Source organism: Mesoplodon densirostris, chromosome 11 (assembly GCF_025265405.1).
Source record: "Mesoplodon densirostris isolate mMesDen1 chromosome 11, mMesDen1 primary haplotype, whole genome shotgun sequence".
NCBI lineage: Eukaryota > Metazoa > Chordata > Mammalia > Artiodactyla > Ziphiidae > Mesoplodon > Mesoplodon densirostris.
In genome coordinates this window covers 38,971,195-38,992,578 of record NC_082671.1, presented here as the reverse complement: position 1 = coordinate 38,992,578, position 21,384 = coordinate 38,971,195, and the positions used below count along the sequence as shown (strand labels likewise).

General features: G+C 40.5%; 1 protein-coding gene across 1 annotated transcript in view; it reads left to right on the top strand.

The window, feature by feature from the left end:
• Nucleotides 1-726: 726 nt before the first annotated feature.
• SRGAP1 (SLIT-ROBO Rho GTPase activating protein 1) overlaps nucleotides 727-21,384 on the top strand; it is a 283,402-nt gene continuing 262,744 nt past the window's right edge. Inside the window, exon 1 of the mRNA XM_060112684.1 lies at nucleotides 727-1,540. Coding sequence (XP_059968667.1) covers nucleotides 1,474-1,540 — 67 coding nt within the window. The 5' untranslated portion in view covers nucleotides 727-1,473. The remainder of the gene's footprint in view (nucleotides 1,541-21,384) is intronic.

The following is a 21,384-nucleotide window of genomic DNA, read 5'->3' as shown; positions in this document are numbered from 1 at the left end:
TGACATCCTAGGTGTGACCTGTTTCCCCACCACGCCTTTCCCACCATCCTAGCCCCCTCCAGCTGCTTCTAGGATGGGGAGAATAATGGTGTTCAAGATGGGTATTTTTCTCTGCCTGATCAAAGAGCTTCGCTCTTCTTTGATTCTTAACAGCCAAGACGTTCACAATTCAGTCTCCAGTGTTCCTTCTGGGGTTTGGAGTGACATCTTGGAGTGACATCCTTTTCTTCCATGGAGACATCCAAAGTCTGGATTTCCCCACTGTACACTGAAAAGAGCCTCACCACAGCGCTCACCCTCGGCCAAAGACAGACCGCCGGGTCGGGAGGGGTTTCCCAGCTGCTGGGGCTGCGCAGCTCGGGGAGGAGCTGGGGGCGTTGCCCACGGCCGCCGGGCTCGGCGCGCAGGGCCGGGCTGCGGTTGGCCACAAGAGGCGTCCATCTTCCCGGACGAGCGCGGCGCTTCCTCACCGCGCCGGGAGGGGGCGAGGGCGGAGAAGGGAACGCGCTGCCGAGCCGACCCCTCCCGCGAGCCCTGCCCCTCCTCGCCGAGCCCCGCGCGGCCGCCCCGGCCGCTGCCGCACGTAGCTCGCTCCCCAGGTGCCGGGGAGCCGCGGGCCGTGAACGTGCCGGCAACTTCGCGGCCTCCGGGGGCGCGGCTCCTCCGGGGGCGTGTGCGAGTGTGTCTGTCGCCGGCGGCCTCCTGGGGGCAGCAGCGGAAAGGGGGTCGGTGGAGAAAGAGGCAGCCTCGGCGCACGGTGGCCCAGGAGGCAGAGGCCCCGCGAGGCGCCGGCGGTGGAGACCTAAACTCCGCCGCGGCTGTGCCCAGGACGCGTTCTTACGGTGCGGCAGCCGCCCTTGCGGTCGGCGCCCGGGACTTGCTTTAGGATCGCGATTCCTCTTGCCTGCCCGGGGCAGTAGCAACCGTGTGTGTCGACGGAGGAGCGGCAGTAGCATCCCCAGCCCGGGCGGGACCCCCGAGCGCCGGAGCCGGCAGCTGGAGCAGGAAGGGAGAGTCGCGGCGCCCGCCCTCCCCGGCTGGCCCTGCCCCGCGCGCCCCGTGCGGGTTGCTAACAATGGTGCGGAGCGCCGGCGCGATTCCCGCGTCCGCCCAGCGGTCGTAGAGGAAGTGGCCGGGCTCCGGGTGGGGTGGGCAGGGAGACGCCCCCCACCACTCGCTTGCTGGAGTTTGCCGACGCGCCGGGCCTCTCCGGCCCCGAACCCTGGGCTCCCCTCCGCATCACCGACGGCAGCTCGATCCGGAGAGTATGGTGCCAGCGCCCGGGTTAATCTAGTCCTCGGCTCGCTCCTTTTTTTCCTCCTCCTCCTCCTCTCCCTCCCCCTTTCCCTCCTGTCGGTGCTGCCTCTGGGTTCCCGGCGTGTGGGAGTACAACTCTCTGCCTCTCCGAGGAGACTGGTCGGTGACCCCGTAACAGAACTTGCCCGCTGAAAGCAAACCCAGAACAGCTGGATAATGTCCACTCCGAGCAGATTCAAAAAGGACAAAGAGATCATAGCCGAGTATGAAAGTCAAGTCAAAGGTAAGGATGGGAGCGGCTGCCTTGCTCCTTTTGTGTGCTTTCTTGTCATTGTGCTCCGGGAGTTGCATTTCTCACTTGGGGTCTGTGTTGGAGGAAGGTGGTGAGGGACAGCTAGAGCGCCTCGTTGAGCCACCCGGGGCTTCGTGGAAGCCAATCCCAGTCCCAGTCCTAGTCCCGTCAAGCCCACAGGGAGCTGGAAACCGGGTGGCTCTCCGCCGCTGCCAGGGCGCCCCTCCAATAGGGGAGAACTGGCTTTAACTTAATCACCTTCAGCCGGGCAACTTACATAGGAGGCAGGCAGCAGCAGTGGTTCCTGCCCAGTTATCATCACCGTCATCCTTATTATTTTTTTTAAAACGATACCATTGTCACAACGTAATTTTTCTTTAAGGAGTCATTTTTTGAAGTCTGCCTCCGAAGTGCCCTAGAGCTTCATTGAGTGCAGGCAATTTTTGACATTCGCACTGTTCACTAATTTATCAGGGCGAGTCCCGCTTTTATAAAATAGCTCCCTAAAAGCTTGGCAGTTAAACCAAGCAAGGACTAGTGGAATCTGACTCCTCCTTTTTAATGGGCCAGAATTCAGTGCCATCTCTCACACTCACACGGGAATATTGCTTTATCATTTGTTGGAGGCCACTTGCATGTAAAATGAAGGTTTGAATATTTGAGTAGTAGTTTCCATCCATTTACATTGTCCACTGATGAAGGAATCTAATTAAGGTTGATTATGCATTTTTACTTAACGCGCCTTGTGGTTTAAAAAATATATTTTCTCTCCAGTACAAGTATTTTGTCTTGCTGTTGAAGAGTTTAATAAACATATATTTGTTATTTTTTTTTCCTCCTTTATGGTCTCTCATGGGTAGCTTTTCCTATCCATTGAGACAATGGATGGAGTGTTGAGGTCACTGCTGTCCTTTGGAATATTCAATGCAAAGTTGATAAAAATTGCTTTGTAGACACCTGTGTTTGTACAGACACAATCTCATGAAAGGACTGCAGAGAAAGGCATTCCTTACTTGTCTTGGGAAAAGCAGGAGCAGACTGGGGGTTCTTTTGTGTGGTCAAGTTGTGAAAATGCTTGGAGTCCTGTGAGAGGACCTGGTGGGGAATCCCTCTGTCAATCAGTGTGAATCTGGACCATCTCACCATGGCCAGAAGCAAACACAATATGCAAGCCCAGAGACTTAAGTTTCCTTTAGGTTGACTCCAGTAATGGAGTTAAGATGAACACTGTTCAGGAAACACAGATTTTTATCTGCATGCAATTAAGATAACTTATACTTGTAGGAGCTGGTTACATTGACATGGAAGTTATGTTAGCAGAGAAGTAATTATTTGCTTAGAGACAGGTAAACTTTCTAATGAGCATAATCTTTCTTTTCTTAACGGTCCAACACAGCCAAAAGTCTTTCATACTGAGGTAGAACTCTTGTTCACAATCACCATTTCTCTGTGCGGTTTTTCCACATGGCTCTTTGTGGCAGGTCTTCAAGGGGTAGCAGTCTGGTTTTCCTGCTGCTTGGAGCACTGACTTGCAGAATGTATTTCCAAGTATTGGTTTCGGTATTTCTGCTCTAAGGTCATTTGTCCATGATCAAGTCTTTATCTGAAAAATATTCTCATGATTAATCTCTTTCAGAGTATGAATTTTATAGTTATACGGTTACTTATATGCTTTGAGAGTATAGGCCGTCTATATGGATTTAAAAATAAATACAGTGGGGACTTCCCTGGCAATCCAGTGGTTAAGACTCCGTGTTTCCAATGCAAGGGGTGCGGGTTCGATCCCTGGTCCGGGAGCTGAGATCCCACATGCTGCGGGGCACAACAACAACAAAAATAAATAAATAAAATAAAAATCAATAGAATGGGATGTGTTGCAGTGCTTAAGATGTGTCCATCAAATCCAATCCAAGGAAAAACCACAAACAAGGTAAAAATTACTTTTGGAACAAATTCTGTCCCATAGAAAGTCATCTGTCTGTTCCCTTCAACCCTCCTCACTTACCTGTGGTCCTCAGGCTGCTTTATGGCTCTTTACTACACCTGACCTGCCCTTCTCATCAGAGCCTGTGTCCAGACTTCATCTACTTCCCCTGTAATACTTACACATCCTGTGTCTAACCCAGATCCTTATATCCATATGCAAATATGGGAATAGGGCAATATCAGTACAATGGAATTGGATCATATACACCTTGAATGGCACACACTCACCTGAATTTACTAGGCAAAATCAAGAAGGCAGTGGAAGAGAAATGAGTTAAATAGTTAAATAGACCATGAGGCCCGCTGTCCTGTGCAGTGAGAATAGGTCCCTTATTAAGGATAGTTTCGGAGGTAGGATCCTGGTTTTCTAACTGTTTCTTTTCCTGAGCCCCTCTTTAAGGGTGAGTATCTCACCCTGGCAGATGCTAGTCCACTGCTTAAAGGTAGGTGGTTTTGGAACAACCAACTCTTTCCATTCTAACAGGTATTTCATCTGATGGTAAACAAAAGAAAGTGGCTTATTCTATTGCTGGAGGAAAACCTAGCTGTGCTGGACTCATTAAGAGAAGGCACTGGTCTCTTCCCAATGAATAAAGACGTATATATTGGACTCCCTGCGTGATTTTAGTGTATCTGTGATACACTTAAATGTATCAAGAGTCATTTTTGATTATATGTGACTTTTTTACCTTCTGACTTGAATCTAACATTCTGTAGTATTGTCCTTTCTTATTCTCTCCCATTTCCCCTAATACCAGTTGCATTTATCTCAGAATTTCTGAGGTAAGGGTTTGATTTAAAAGAATGACTCCACAGATGTGGGATTTAGCCACTGTGGCTGCCTGACTTCATGGGGCTATTTTCAGTGTGAAAAGAACCAGCCTAGGTGTAACGTGTAATTTTATGCTGTAATTTTATGGGTAAGACCATAAATGTATCCAGTTAGATGTATCATGTAGGGCAAGTCACTTAGCTTCTTCCTGGGTTTTGGTTTTCTTATCTGTAAGATAAGGAGTTTAGATTCTCTCAGTCCTAGGGGTCTTTGAGTCTAATTGAAGATGTCATGTCAGTTCACATTAATTATGCAGTAAAATTTTCAAGCTTTTTGTGTTTTCTCTTGGCTGCCCTGTTTTGATTAGGGTTACCTTTGCTTTAACTTTTTTCATAATGAATTCACAAACACTATGTATTATCTGATTTCTCAAGGAATTAAAATGTAATACCACAGAAAATGCAGAAAAATAATAAAACCACGTTCAGAAAAGTAGAGCATAGAATTGTAAGAGGGCGAAGAATTGGGAATTATACAAGTAGTTAAAGGAATAGATAGGTTTAAATCGAGGATAAAAGGACCCCAAGCAATAATTTAAAAGATTAATGTGTTAGTTAATGTGTTAACTATAGGAGGAGAAAGACTACTTCATGCATGTTGGTCAACTTCCCAAAGATTTAGAATCCAGAGAAATTAATCTCTTATTTGTGTGGGCCCTTAAAAAGCAAGATTGTCTGGAAAAGTGTATGAAACTCAAACCAGTTGACTACACTACTCTTAGCATCTCTGGCAAAAAGCTTAGCAGTGGAAAAGATTGTAGCAAGTGGCTAACAGAAGGTTTGGGGATTATCTGTATATTTTAGAGCTCTAGTAATTTTTGAATTCTGCAGCAGAAATATTATGGAGCCCATGTAAAAAATATTGGTTCACATATGAGAGTCAGAAGAAACAAAAGACACATTTTGTGAGGTGGAACTCAGGGATGGGAGGTTGTGTTTATTTTTAATAATGCGTGTTGTTAGTTGCTAAGAATTGACAGCTATTATTTGCAGTATTTTCCTGAGGATAATCTCATACTCATCTATGTGCCATACGTGCAGGAAGTGCCAAGAAAATCTGTTGTTTTTCAACTGCTCTGCTGCCTGAACTACAAATAGTACATTTTGGTAGCAGATGGAGCATAAGGAAATTCCAGTTCAATTTAATATGACCTCCCCTCATGTGATAGGTTTCAATAGGGAAATTAAAAGGGCTACTGTCACTCATAGGGAACCTGTGTCTACCTCTAATGTTCTTCATTTAACTTGCAATAGAAAACAACAATTTAAATTACGAATTAAAACTTTATAGCTGGGAAGGACTTTAAACATTTCCTGTCCAGCCCACTTCAGTGGTGCAAGGAGGCATAATGTCAGTTACACAATTAACTGTAACATATGTGGGACTGGAACCCAGGTCCTCTGCTTTTCGGTAACAGTGGTTTACTTTTAGATTCCTCACAAAGAAGAGTAGGAGATAGAACACTTGACTGTTTAGACTTTACATCCGTTGAAGGAATCATAGTTGGATGGAGGAGAGAACAGCAACTCTGGTCTGTTAACAGGAGGAGTTAATTAAATTGATTAACCATAACTAAGTTGTTTTTTCACCAAGATCATTTCAAGAAACCACAATGCCCAGCCAGCAGCTTCACAAGGTGGTTTGAAGAGCAAGGGGAAAAAAATATGGTGAATATGTACAAATGTAACGTGCTTGAAATTTTGGTCATACTAAGTGAAGCTACTGCAATAAGCCCTCATGTTGTCCAGAAAACCTGATTTGTTTCATGAACTTCAAAATATCTTAAGAAATAGTTTTGGAGAAATGTTTAAGCAAAGCATGCTCTGAAATACAGTGAGGGTTGGAGTATGCTATGGGATGGTAAATCTGAGCTCTAACTGTCTAGATTGCTCTGCTTACTCCCGTGCTGTGTGATGACCAGGTCAGGAACCCCACATCCTCAGCTCTGGTCCAATTTGAGAATCTACTTTGTGGACTGAGCAGACCCTTTTTTATGCTGACTATTTTTATTTCAAGTTACATAACTGAGAATTAAGATTTTAAAAAAATATACGGAGTAAACTGTATGTCTAATCACTCAGTCTACCTTTGTTTCAGTGGTTTGAAAGCAGAAGTTGAGAATAGAGTCAGTTACTAGAAGACATTTTTAGTTATTTGAAGGTATTTTTATTCGTTGGACCCAAATTACTTTCTAATTTATTGACAACATATATATGCTCACCTGTTGGTATCTCAGGATGGGAAAAAAATAGAACATAGTGTTTAAGGGCAGAAACTGGTGTTAGCCATTCAGTCCTGCCACTAATAATATATTTGACCCCTAACAGTCAACTTCTTCATCTGTAAAATGGGGATAATAATAGTACTTACCTCCTTGCCTTTGTGAGGCTTCTGTGAGGTGATTTGTGGAAAGTCTTTATCACACGTTTTGCACTGATAAATAGTCTGTAAAACTTAGGCCTTGTTATCTGTTTAATTTTGGTTTTCTTTACATTTCAACTGCTTCTTGTTACATTCTGACTTAGATAAGCTTTTTGAAATTCAAGTACATAATCACCAATCTGCTGCCTAAATAGATCCCAAAGTGGGTGATTCTTAAATCATCCTGATAAAGTCCTCTGTACTTTTAGAATGGAGTGAGTTTCATGGTGGAATTAAAAAGGGATATGTGATAGGCAAACCAGAGAGATTCCCAGCTCCTTATAAGGTGGATTTTTTTTTTTATTGTGTCATTCCTTTTTATCCAAGTACAAGTAACAGCTGAAAAGCACATTTCCTGGGCTTCCATGTGTTTGCTTACAACTTTTGTTTTACATTTTCTCTACCTTTAATGATGCCAAATGGAAAATGAAAACTGTAGTCCAATCAGTTGATTTTATTTACCCGTGGTGAAAAGGATTCTTATGATGTCAGATAAAGTCTCTGACTTAGTTTCATAGTTTTGAGCAAAATATTTTGTTTTAAAATCAATATAGAAATGAAAAATTTCACTTGCTTGTGCTTCATTTGAAAGCACTTTGATTTCTTTTCCAGCTTTATTGAGATATATTTGACATATAACAGAAAGCACTTTGATATTAAAAATTATTGTCGGGCTTCGCCGGTGGCGCAGTGGTTGAGAGTCCGCCTGCCGATGCAGGGGACACCGGTTCGTGCCCCGGTCCGGGAAGATCCCACATGCCGCGGAGCGGCTGGGCCCGTGAGCCATGGCCGCTGAGCCTGCGCGTCCGGAGCCTGTGCTCCGCAACGGGAGAGACCACAACAGTGAGAGGCCCGCGTACCGAAAAAAAAAAAAAAAAATTATTGTTTATGTATCTCCCACACCTCCTGGTATAGGGCTTCATTAAACATTAATTGAATGAATAGAGTAATTGTTTTGAATTATCATTCCTTTATAGTATAAACTAACATGGCGATCATTCAGAATTATCTAGGGTGTCCAATGAAGTATTACCACAAAATTAAACTGAATTCAAATGTGTAAGTTACACACATTTAGAAAGTCACAGAGCTGGAAACAGTCTGAGTGTCCAACAATGGAGAATACTTAACTAAATTCCACTGGGGAATGGTTAACTAACTTGTGCACATGGAATGTTATGGGGTCATTAACAGTGGTTTTTGAAGAACGTTTTATGGTATGGAGAAATATCTTATAACAATTGGGAAAAAGACCTAAAAAAAAAAAAAAAGCATGGTTAGGACAAGCTAAAACAGAGCTAAATTGATGTATAGCTACGTACATACACGTGTGTCAGCCATACTGGGTAGCGGGATTTCAGCATGAGGAGAAACCGTAGCTGGACCTCAGTCTTTTTTTTTTTTTTTTTTTTTTGCGGTACGCGGGCCTCTCACTGCTGTGGCCTCTCCCGTTGCGGAGCACAGGCTCCGGACGCGCAGGACCAGCGGCCATGGCTCACGGGCCCAGCCGCTCCGTGGCATGTGGGATCTTCCCGGACCGGGGCACGAACCCGTGTCCCCTGCATTGGCAGGCGGACTCTCAACCACTGCGCCACCAGGGAAGCCCAGGCCTCAGTCTTATATGTCACCAAAAAATGAAATAAAACATCACTCCCTCCAAGTCAGATGTTCTGTGAAGTCAAAAGTTTATAATTAAAGTTAACTTCCATGGCGGGGGGGGGGGGAAGGATGATGAAATAATAATAATGAAAAATAATCGTAACAGCAGCTAACAGTTATTGAGCGCTCACGGTGTGCCAGTCACTGTCATGGTGCTTTGCATGGGTGGACTCAGCTTTCTATGTACATACCAAGCTATAACGCATGGCGGGAGGAGTTTCCGGTTATTTTTCCTGTTTGGTATAGGTTGTATTTCCTGTACTTTTGGACCTCAGTACATCCTCTCCTCGGTAAATTTCCTGGCCTAATACAGGAATCTCACTTTGAGACCCACCCTCCTTCAGGATGGGAGTGGGGCAAGGTGCATCCAAGCGAAATTGAACCTCTGCTGATCAGGTTTGTTCACAGGATAATTTCAGACTTCCTGTTTGCTTAGAGCTCAGTGATATACTTTGGTTTTTTCTTGCTTTGCATTCAGCTAACAGTTCGTAGGTTGGCGGGGTGGGAGGGTGGGAGAAGCAGCCTCTCTTTTTCTTTTCTTTTTTTTTGGGTGAAATATATATACAAGTGGGTACGGAAATTATTTACAATTTAATGCATAATAATAAAATGAATACCTGGTTAGTAGCCACCCAGGTTAAGTAAGAACTAGAACCTTAGCAGCGTCTAGAAACCCCCACATCGTCCCCTTTCTAACAAATCTCTCTTCATCCTGTTGCCCCCTCAATAACAATTCTGAATTTAGTATCAATCATCCCCTTGTTTTCTTTAAAGTTTTATGATAGTTTTATAGTTTTCTTTATAGTTTTGATGTATGTTATATCCATGCATCAAAAATACAGAGCCCTTTTGAACACATACCAGATTTTTTAATGATATTAAAGAATTGATGTTAATTTTTAAAAAAATAGTATTTTGGCATGTATAACAAATCTTTATCTTTTAAATATATGTACTGAAGTATTTGGGGATGGCTAAGATTTGCTTCAAGATAATCTGGGGGAAGGAGGAAGTAGGTGGGAATACAGATAAAATAGCCAGGAATTGATCATTGTTTGGTACATGGGGTTCGTTATTTTATTCTCTTTACTTTCGTGTATGTTTAAAATTTTCTCTAATAAAAAATTTTCAAAGTAAGTATGCCTTCTTATGACTTCCATTTTTCACTCAATGTTATATTAAGATTGATCTACATTAATGTGTGTAGCTATCATTAATTTATTTTCACTGATATATAGTATTCCAGTGCATGAAAATACTGGAAGCTGTTTATTCATTCTTTATGACATTTGGGTTATTTGCACTTTTTTGCCATCATGATTAATAATAATATATAAAATGCTGTGAGTGTCTCCTAGTGTACATGAGTTTCTCTATGTGTACTTGCTGGGTCATAGGGAATGTGCGTGGTCAACTTTACTGATGTCATACCTTTCTCCAAGTGCTTGGTAGTTATTCTCTTACCAGCAGTGAATGAGAATTCCACATCCTGAAAAACACTTAGTATGGGCCAATGTATTAGTTAAGATAAAGGCTAAACTATAATAATAAAGAGAACCTTGAAAGACAATAACCTAAAAATGTAGAAATTTCTCACATAATAGTCTGGAAGTGTGCAGTCCAGGCTACCAGGACAGTTTTGCCTCCTTAAATTATTTGAGTTTTTTCCATCTCGTTCCTCTGCCATCACCTAGGGAACTGAACTTGTATGCCTGGTTGAAACTGGGTCTTAAGTATATCCATGTTCTGACTTACAGGAAGGAAAATGAGTCTTGAGGAGCATATGGCCAATGTGTTAAAACCCAGGCCAGAAATAATACAGAGAATTTCCATTCATTTAACTGGTGAGAACTTAGTCACAGGACAACATCTTGCTGCAAGGGAGGCTGGCAAATGTAGTCTCCCTGGGCAGCCCTGTTGCCAGCTACAACTTCATGACCATGAAAGGAGAGAACAGATTTGGACAATCAGTAGTCAGCATGAAGACAAGGTTTTTTAGAGAGGCAATCTACTGGGGTAAAATGGTATTTTGGCTTAATTTGTATGTCTTTGATTGCTGATGAGATAGAGCATCTTTTCACATGTTTAAGGGCCATTTGCTTTTGTCACTAAAATGCTTTTTATACTTTGCCCATTTATCTGTTGGTTTGTCTTTTTCTTATTGATTTGTGCATTTTGTTTTGTTTTGGTTTTGGTATGTTCTTAATATTGATCTTTTGTCAATTATATCTGTTGCAAATATCTTCTCCCTGTTTGTAGTTTGTATTTTCACATTTTAAAAAGATATCTCTGGATAAACAGGTGTTGCTCATTTTAATTTGTTCAAATGTATCAATTATATATTTGGTGTTTAAGCAATCCTTCCCTACTCTAAGATCAGAAAGGTATCTGTCTATATCATCTTATGAATGTTTTAAAATCTTGCTTTTGACATAAAAGTTTTTAATTTATCTGAAGTTATTTTTCATATTGTGAACTACGGATATATTTTTAGTTCTTTTCATGTGGATGACCAACTTTTTTCATTCCACTTGCTAAATAGTTTCTTGTTTTTAAAAGTAATCTACTAGCTACTTCTGTCTTGATCAGTTTCATGTATACATATGTCTATCTCAACACTCTTGTGTTTTATTGGTTAATTTATAAATTCTTGCACATACCACACTATCTTAATTACTATAGCTTTATAATAAGTCTTATATTTGGTAGGCCAAATTCTTCTTCCTTATACTCTTTCAGAAGTATCTTGGTGATCTTGGTCCTTTCTCTTTCATGTGCATTTTATTTATTTATTTATAAAATATTTATTTGGCTGTGTCAGGTCTTAGTTGCGGCATGCGGACTCTTAGTTGCTGCATGCATGCAGGATCTAGTTCCATGACCAGAGATCAAACCCGGACCCCCTGCATTGGGAGTGCAGAGTCTTAACCACTGGACCACCAGGGAAGTCCCTCATGTGCATTTTAGAATCAGTTTTCCTTCCATGGGAAGCCCACAGGCATTTTGATTGAAACTGTGTGAAATTATAAAGCAATTAGCAGAGAATTGGCAACTGTATATTAGATTATAAGTTCTACTTCCCCATGAATATGAATATTTCTCCATTTATTTAGTTGTTTTTAAATATCTTACTGTAAAGTTTTATATTTTCTATGTCTTTTGTTAGACTTATTTCACTTTTGTTACTAATGTTTATGAGATCTCTTTTAAAATTATTTTCTGATTATTTCTGGTATACAGAAATGCAGTTTACTTTAGCATATTGGTCTTATATCTAGCCACTTTGCTAGTTTATTATTATTTCAAATAATTTGTTCATATTTTGGTTAAAAAAATCTTATTATTTGCAAATATAAAGACAATCATACTTCCTCCTTCCAAACTTTACGGCTTTAATTTATTCTTCTATTTTTGCCCTAGGCAGAATTTTGAGTATGAAGTTAATAACCGTAGTGAATTGTCATTCTTTTCTTGTTCTGGATTTAAAGGGAGTGTTTTCAAGCCTCTCCTATTGTAAAGGATAATGATTGTTTTCAGTTTATTATAGATATTAGGTTAAGTTTCATGTATTCTCTGTTTACTTGAAGTTTTAATAATTAATAGTTGGTTGAAAGTTATCCTTTTTCCTTTCTGCATCTATAGATTTTAAAAAATACTTATTTATATATTTGGCTGCACTGGGTCTTAATTGTGGCACACGGGATCTTTCATTGTGGCACGTGGGCTCTTTGTTGTGGCACACAGGCTTCTCTAGTTGCGGCACGTGGGCTGTGTAGTTGTGGCGTGTGGGCTTAGTAGTTGCGACATGCGGGCTTATTGCCCACGGCATGTGGGATCTTAGTTCTTGGACCAGGGATGGAACCTGCATCCCCTGCATTGGAAGGCAGATTCTTAACCACTGGACCACCAGGGAAGTCCCTGCATCTATTGATAGTATTTTTTCTTCTTTAATCTGTTAATGTAATGAGAAATATTTACAGAGTTTCTAATATTGAACCATCTCTGTATTCCAGAATTAAACCTATCTTCATCATTGTATTATATACGTAAATAGTTGGATTCAGTTTGCCAATATTTAGTTCAGGTTTTTTTGTTGTTGTTTTTTGTTTTTTGTCTCTAAATTCTTGAATGAAACAGACCCATGGCTTTCCTTTCAGATAATGTCCTTGTCTGGGTTCATATTTCAGTTATACTAGCCTAACAGAATGCATTGGAGAGTATTGCTTCTCTTCCTATTTTGTAAAAGAGTTTGAAATTTTGGAATATTCCTTCTCTTGAAAGGTCAGTAAAACTGCTTATTTGGGTCTAGTTATTTTCTTTATGTGAAGAACTTTTTAACTGCTAATCAGCAGTTAATCATTACTTTTACTACTGATAGGATTATTTATTCTTTATAATTCTTCCGAAGTCAGTTTTGTTATGTTTTTCTAGAAATGTCTCTGTTTTGTATAAGTTTTCAAATATATTGACATAATGTTGATGATAGTATATTTTAAAAATATGGGCTGATCTGTATTTAATTTAAAATATTATTGTAGGGAATTCCCTGGTGGTCCAGTGGTTAGGACTTGGCACTTTCACTGCAGGGACACCTGGTCAGGGAACTAAGATCCTGTAAGCCATGCAGTGGGGCCAGAAAATAAAAATACAAAATAAAATATTATTTTAAAATATTTATTTTTGCCTTATCTCTTGCTGAATCTTAAAAGGGGGTTGTCTATTTTTGTTGTTTTTTCTTTTCTCTTTTATTGATTTCTGCTCTTATCTTTACTCTCATCCTTTAAATTTTCTTCAGATTTATTCTGTTCTTTATCTTTTTTTTTTAAGTTGGACATACAGCTCATTTGTTTTTATCCTTCTTTGCTTCTGTAAGCATTTAAGGCAATAAATTTCTTTTCTAATGTAAATGTTATTTCTAATAAAAGCATCATTCTTAACAAAGGTATGTGTTCTTCTCCCCAATAAATATTCTCCCCTAATAAATATTTATGATAATTCCCCTTAAAGTACCATCTTTGCTTCATCTAGAAAGTTTTGATGTGTAAAGTTTATTAAAATTAACTTCTAAGTATCTTGAATTTCTTATAATGGTTTCCTCTTTGCCCCAAGAGGTATATAGGAGTGTGACTTTACATTAAAAAAAAAAGTGAAGGGACTTCCCTGGTGGCGCAGTGGATAAGAATCCACCTGCCACTGCACGGACACGGGTTCGATCCCTGGTCCGGGAAGATCCCACATGCTGCGGAGCAACTAAGCCCATGCACCACAACTACTGAGCCTGCGCTCTAGAGCCCGTGAGCCACAACTACTGAGCCCACGTGCCACAACTCCTGAAGCCCATGCACCTAGAGCCCGTGCTCTGCAACAAGAGAAGCCACCGCAGTGAGAAGCCTGCGCACCGCAACAAAGAGTAGCCCCTGCTCGCTGCAACTAGAGAAAGCCCGCGCACAGCAACAAAGACCCAATGCAGCCAAAAATTAATAATTAATTAATTAAAAAAATTTTTAAGTGAGGATATTTATCTTTTTTAAAAAATATAATTACTACATTGCAATCTGAGAATAATCGTGTTTGAAATTAGTTGGGGATTATTTCCTCTTACTATTCTCTGGAGGAATTCATGTAAGACTGGAATTATGTGACTCTTAAATGTTTAGTAAAGTTATCCAAGTTTAGTATTTTCAAGAAAAGAATCTGTCGGGACTTCCTTGGCAGTCCAGTGGCTAAGACTCCACACTACCATTGCAGAGGGCACAGGTTCGATCCCTGGTCTGGGGAACTAAGATCCCACATGCGTGGCATGGCCAAAAAATAAATAAAATTTTAAATAAGAAAAAGAAAAAAATCTGTCATTGCTTTCAAATTTACAAATTTTCTTTTTTTTTATGGCTGCGTCGGGTCTTCGTTGCTGTGCATGTGCTTTCTCTAGTTGCGGCAAGCGGGGGCTACTCTTCTTTGTGGCGCACAGGCTTCTCATTGCGGTGGCTTCTCCTGTTGTAGAGCACGGGCTCTAGGCCCACGGGCTTCAGGAGTTGCAGCAAACGGGCTCAGCAGTTGTGGCCCGTGGGCTCAGTAGTTGTGGCACATGGGCCCTACAGAGCACAGGCTTCAGTAGTTGCAGCACGTGGGCTCAGTAGTTGTGGCTCTAGGGTGTGTGGGCTTCAGTAGTTGTGGCACGCAGGCTCAGTAGTTGTGGCTCACTGGCTCTAGAGTGCAGGCTCAGTAGTTGTGGTGCAGGGGCTTAGTTGCTACACGTCATATGGGATATTCCCGGACCAGGGCTCAAACCCGTGTCCGCTGCATTGGCAGGCGGCTTCTTTTTTTTTTTTTTTTTTTTTTTTTTTTTGAGCTATGCGGGCCTCTCACTGTTGTGGCCTCTCCCGTTGCGGAGCACAGGCTCCGGACGCGCAGGCTCAGCGGCCATGGCTCATGGGCCCAGCCACTCCGCGACATGTGGGATCTTCCCAAACCGGGACACAAACCCGTGTCCCCTGCATTGGCAGGCAGACTCTCAACCACTGCGCCACCAGAGAAGCCCTGGCAGGCGGCTTCTTAAACACTGCACCACCAGGGAAGCCCCACAAATTTTCTAATTTACTGACATAGAATTGTTTATAGTATTCTTGTATCTCTTTAGTCTCTGCAGTGTCTGCAGTTACACTTCTTTTCTGTTAATAACAATTGTTTGTATGTGTGCCTTCTCCCGTTTTTTCCTTGATTGACTTTGCCAGAGGTATGTTTATTTTATTAGTCTTTTCAAAGAACTAGTTTTTTGCTTCCTTTAGTTACTGTGTTGTATGTTTGTTTTCTATTTTGTTAGTTTTTCCTCCTTGTGATTCCCTTCCTTTTACTTCTTTGTGAGCATTATTTGCTGATCCTTTTTAAAATTCTTATTTTCCATGTTCTTACTTTTCTTCTTTTCTAATGTAAACATGTAAGTAATAAAATTTTCTCTAAGTACTGCTTTACCTGCATTCTACAAAAATTTGTTTTTACATGTTTATTGTTTAATTTGGGGGCATAGCAAATGTAGCTCTTCTTTTTTTTAATTGAAGTGTAGTTGATTTACAATGTTGTGGTAGTTTCAGGTATTCAGCAAGTGATTCAGTTATATATATAACTGAATATATATATTACATATATAATATATATATTTTTTCAGATTCTTCTCCATTTTAGGTTATTATAAGATATTGAATATAGTTCCCTGTGCTATACAGTAGGTCCTCGTTGTTTATCTATTTTATATATAGTAATGCGTATTTCTATAAACTTGTTTTTTAAAGAATCAATTAATTTTATTTATTTATTTATTTATTTTTGGTTGCGTTGGGTCTTCGTTGCTGCACACGGGCTTTCTATAGTTGTGGTGAGCGGGGGCTACTCTTCCTTGCAGTGCGCAGGCTTCTCATTGCAGTGGCCTCTCCTGTTGCAGAGCACGGGCTCCAGGCGCGCGGGCTTCAGTAGTTGTGGCACACGGGCTTAGTTGCTCTGCAGTATGTGGGATCCTCCCGGACCAGGGATCGAACCCCTGTCCCCTGCATTGGCAGGTGGATTCTTAACCACTGCGCCACCAGGGAAGTCTCTATAAATTTTTATATGTGGTGTTTTTGTTACCTTTCAGTTCTGTGTATTTTCTAATTTCCATTATGTTTTTTTTCTGTGACTCAATCTTAAACTTTAAAAGTGTGTTTTAAATTTTTCAGATATACGAAGTTATTTCATTTATGGTTTTATTACTGATTTATAACTTAATTGCATTGTCATCATAGAACGTTGTCTGATTATATTGATCTTTTGAAATGTTTTTCTTGACCATGTTTTCTTTGACCATGTTATTTAAGATTATAAGCCTCAACCTCTCCTGGCTCTTCCCATCTTCCTTCTCCTGCTTTCTATCTCTCCATAGCCCTCGTTATCATTTGATCTGTTTTATACTGACCTTATCTTGTTTTGGGACTTTTAAAATTCATTACTTATGTGAAAGCTGGTGATGTGATTAAAATTATATTTTAAAAATATTTTATCCAGCATTTTAGTTTCAACCTGAAAAGTCAGGTTCAAAATCTATGTCAGAACTACTGACATATATAATAAGTATGAGTTAAGTAAGACCAAAATGATAATGAATTTAAAGGAATTTGAAAGGAAATGGTTTTGATGTTCAGAGAAAGATGATCCAAAATATTTTAATTTACTCTATTTAAATTTACTATACTGTAGGAAACAGAAGTCTAATATTCAGTAGTTTGTTTTTGGTGTTTTTTGGAGCCCATCAGTATATTACATTGTTTTATTGAGATATAATTGACATATATTATAACATTATATGTCATAATAATGTTATAATAGTATATTAGTTTCAGGTGTACAACATAATGATTCGATAGTTGTAAATATTGCCAAATGGGCACCACGGTAATTCTAGTTAACGTCCATCACCACACAGTTAGAATTTTTTTTCTTGTGATGAAAACTTTTAAAATCTACTCTCTTAGTAACTTTCATAAAATTATTTTTAATTTATCCAATATGAAGTTCTGTTTTAGCAAGAGAACCTAAAAGTATATACAGTTCAAGTTACTGGGAAGAATAAGTCTGTGTTTTTTAGTCCCTGCCGTCCAGAATGATGTTTATAACCCAAGATCCATACACTGAAGAGGATACACATAGATGAGAGCAAATAATGTTACCCTAACACTTTCAAGTTCTATATGTATAGGTTTATGTCTACGCATGGAAAAATCCAGGATATATGGATTTTAGGGATGAAAATGTGTAGTGAGGATCAGTGAAAGGCTCTGATATGGGCAGAGCATGAAAACATCCACACTTTTCTGAATAATCTGAGATGCTGTTGGGAAATCTGGAGTTTTGCTTCTGTTACTAATCATCCAGAGACCTGTCTTTCCTTCTTGGAGTTTGGACTTTCCTTTTCTTGTGGAGCTATTTCTACCATTTTATCCCTTGGAATTCTACTCCAAAGCTGGCTGCAGTGACCTTCTAGAAGTGGTAGCACCCTCTAGCCTTGGCATCACAGCAGAATAGCCGACGCAGCATAAGGAGTATTTACAAAGGTTCCAGCAGTTCTTAAAGTGCTTGATGTCCCAGTTTCTGGGCTGTCACTTCTAACTCCTTCTCAACTGGTCTGTGGAAGACCTCTGGACTTTGGCCCTTCGCTTTTATCATTCTGAAGGTGTGGCTTACAAAAACAGCTCCCTCCCTCAGACCTCCAGCAGTTAAGATAGAACAATAGGTGTCTGCTAATCTTATTTAAGTCAGGCACTTTTCACTTCTGAGGACCTCCAGATTTTAGTCTGGCTGTGAAAGTAGCATGTTTGAAAAATAGAATTAAGCCTCCAAACATTATTTACCAAAGAAGAGAGAGTAGGAAGAAGTCATTCTGCTCATCTCGTTTTCCATACGTCACGGTGGTGTGGCGTATTTTGATGTCTTGTCAGTGTCCAGCGAACAGAAGTTCTCCTTGAGGATCATGGATGGCTTTTTCTTGTGCTCATATTGATGGTCCACACTTCTAGGACAGTTCAGTCAAATTATAACCCCCAAGCACCAGCAGAAGTTCCGGAACTCAGAGCCAAAGGTGTGGCCATTGCTTCAGGGAGCTGCCTGCTCCTGTCTTTAGGGGACAGAGAGATAAGGACAGGTAGGTAAAAAGAGCAGCTCTTTAGAAGACTGGTTGAGCAGCCCTACAACGTGGAGGAATGTTTTCTGGGCTGACCCCTGACTGGAATAATTTGCTCTCATTTCTTTGCTGTGCTCAGTTTTCACCTTTCTTTTCATCATTACAACAGTGGATGCATTCCCTGGTAAAAACATGGAACAGAAAGCTGGTAAATTCTGAGAAATTAGAAAAAGAGAATTTGTTAGATTTCATGTCCCTTAGAAAAGAAAGTTTTCTGAGTGCACTACAAAAAGAGAGAGAGGTAATGAATGCCTTTTCAAATGGCCACTCCATTTTTAATTGACCTTCCATTGCAATTATATTAAAAATGTTTATGGAAACTCAAATGTGTCACCAAAAGTATATGTTTGAAAGATATCCAGACTGTATTTTTTTTACAATATTTATTTATTTATTTGGTTGTGCCAGGTCTTAGTTGCTGCATGTGGGCTCCTTAGTTGTGGCATGTGAACTCTTAGTTGCAGCATTCATGTGGGATCTAATTCCCTGGCCAGGGATCGAACCCGGGCCTCCTGCATTGGGAGCGCAGAGTCTTAGCCCCTGTGCCACCAGGGAGGTCCCCCAGACTGTATTTTTATAGAGTTTAAATTATACATGTTTTTCTCCAAATACCTAATATACAAATAAATATCTCTTGTTTGAAACTGGGAACTCTTACTTCCTACAGTCAGGTTAATGTTTTAGTCTCTTTTCTATTGGGTATCTCATTTCCTCCATCGGTCTTGGAATTAAATTGTGAAATAATGTACAGAAAGCGCTGTGCACTGTCAACACAATAAAAATGAGTTTTATTGTGTTTGTGGTCAGTCATCTTTTGGAAGTTTCTGACATTCTCATAATGTCACATCCCATTTTCAGGTACCAGGTAACACTCTGAAACAAGCATACTCATATAAATTTATATGTGTTTTGTGTAGCATAGTAGTTTGTAGCATGGCCTCAGGAATCAGACTGCTGGCCTGGGGTCCTCCGCCACTCTCCAGCTATTGAATTGTGGGCAAATTACTTACTCTCATCCTGCCTCATTTTCCTTGCCTGTAAAATGGAGATAATAATAGTACTTCACTCAGAGCATTGGTAAGACAAGCAGAGTATTGAACAAACAAACTGTCTGGCACACAGGAAGTGCTCAAGAAATGTTAGTGTATTGCCACTTTTATGAACTCTGGCTCTGGAAGCAATAATAATAAACTTTAAGTTATAAAAGATTTAGTAGCCAAGAGGAGCCTAAGGAGACATGAGGACTAAATCCTGGATGGAATCCTGGAACAGGAAAAGGCCATTAGTTAAAAACTAAGGGACTTCCCTGGTGGCGCAGTGGTTAAGAATCCACCTGCCAATGCAGGGGATATGGGTTCAAGCCCTGGTCTGGGAAGATCCCGCATGCTGCGGAGCAACTAAGCCCGTGAGCCACAACTTCTGAGCCTGTGTGCCACAGCTGCTGAAGCCCATGCGCAAGAGAAACCACCACAATGAGAAGCCTGCACACAGCAACGAAGAGTAGCCCCCGGTCACCGCAACTAGAGAAGGCCCGTGCGCAGCAACGAAGACCCAACACAGCCAAAATAAATTAATTAATTTAAAAAAAAAAAAACTAAGGAAATCCAAATAAAGTATGGGCTTTAGTTAATTTTTAAAAATACTTAGTAAGAATAGGAAAAGAAAACATTTTATCTTTAAAAAAATCCCACTCATGTTAACTTTCATGGTTATAAAAATTTTTTTGGCTAAAGTACAGAATTGGTAAGGCAAAAAATGGCAATTCTCAAATAGTTTGGAGTATATCCTTCCAGTGGCATCATTGGTATTTGTGTTCATAACATTTATCTACTTATCTGTTTATAAACTGAACAAATGTGGTCATTTGCAGAATAGTTACTATAGATTTGCTTTTGTTCAACAATAAATTGTCTGCACCCATGCTGCTCAGAACTGGTTCGTAGACCAGGGCTGGTCAGAACTATTTATTACCGATCCATGAGGAGATAAGGTAAATCATGGCCCTGCTTCCTTTATCCGGAAAGTCTTGCTACACACAAATGTCAGCTAAACTAAACAGTGCTTAGTGATGTGCTGATTTAGGTTCTGGCACAAGCTCTTTATCTCATTGTGGATCTGCAACCAGCAGTTCTGTGTCCTGCTTTTGAGTAATGCTGGTCGGCACCATTCCATAGATGTATATAGAGAGCTGCCTTATTCCTTTAATGGCTGTTACTGTTACTTGTTGTTCTTTGTTGATTTAGAGACAAGATTGCCCTTCAAATGGAACAGTGGTGACATTTACCAGTGGCCACCTATGTACTTTAATCATCAGTGTGCTTCCTTTAGAAGGGCAACACAGTGTAGAGGTTAATATCTTGGATAAGTCCAATTCAAATTATGGTTCCTCTGGAACTCAATTTTCTAATCTGAAAATGGGTATGATGATTATGTCTGTTTTATAAAATTGTTTTGAGGATTAAATGAAATTATACCTGTGAAGAGTTTAGCACTGCTCTTGGCAAGTAGTAAGGGCTCAATAAAAATGAGCTTCTGGGCTTCCCTGGTGGCGCAGTGGCCTGCCGATGCAGGGGACACGGGTTCGTGCCCCCGTCCGGGAAGATCCCAGATGCCGCGGAGCGGCTGGGCCCGTGAGCCATGGCCGCTGAGCCTGCGCATCCGGAGCCTGTGCTCTGCAACGGGAGAGGCCACAACAGTGAGAGGCCTGCGTACCAAGAAAAAAAAAGAGCTTCTATAATAATAATGATTATTATTTACTACTGTACCTGAAGCTATTGTCTTTATTAGTAACAGATTTTTTCTTAAATAATTTAAAACTCACTCATCTCCAGAGATTTAAATTACTAAACAGACTTCAGTTTTACAAGGCAAACAGTAAAAATGGGGATTTTAATGGTTCTTTGAAAAAGCAATGGGAGACATTTAGCCAATCACCAGAAGCTATACTGGACCCAATCTTAAAAGAATTGTGTTGGTAGGCTTCCTAGGACATTTAGCTACAGAGACACTTTGTTACAGTTCCTTGCATCATCATTGTTAGAGAACCTTGAGGGATAATGAATTCTATCTTCTTCATGTGTATGATTGCAGCTGTAGATGTAGATTGCTCTACCATTAACCGGTGCTCGTTGTTCATTAAGGGTTGCCAAAAATAAATCTGCCAAACAAATGCAGAGAACCGTAGATATTCTAGCTGCTGTAAAAGGCATACTCCTCATTTGCTTCCAAATGGGA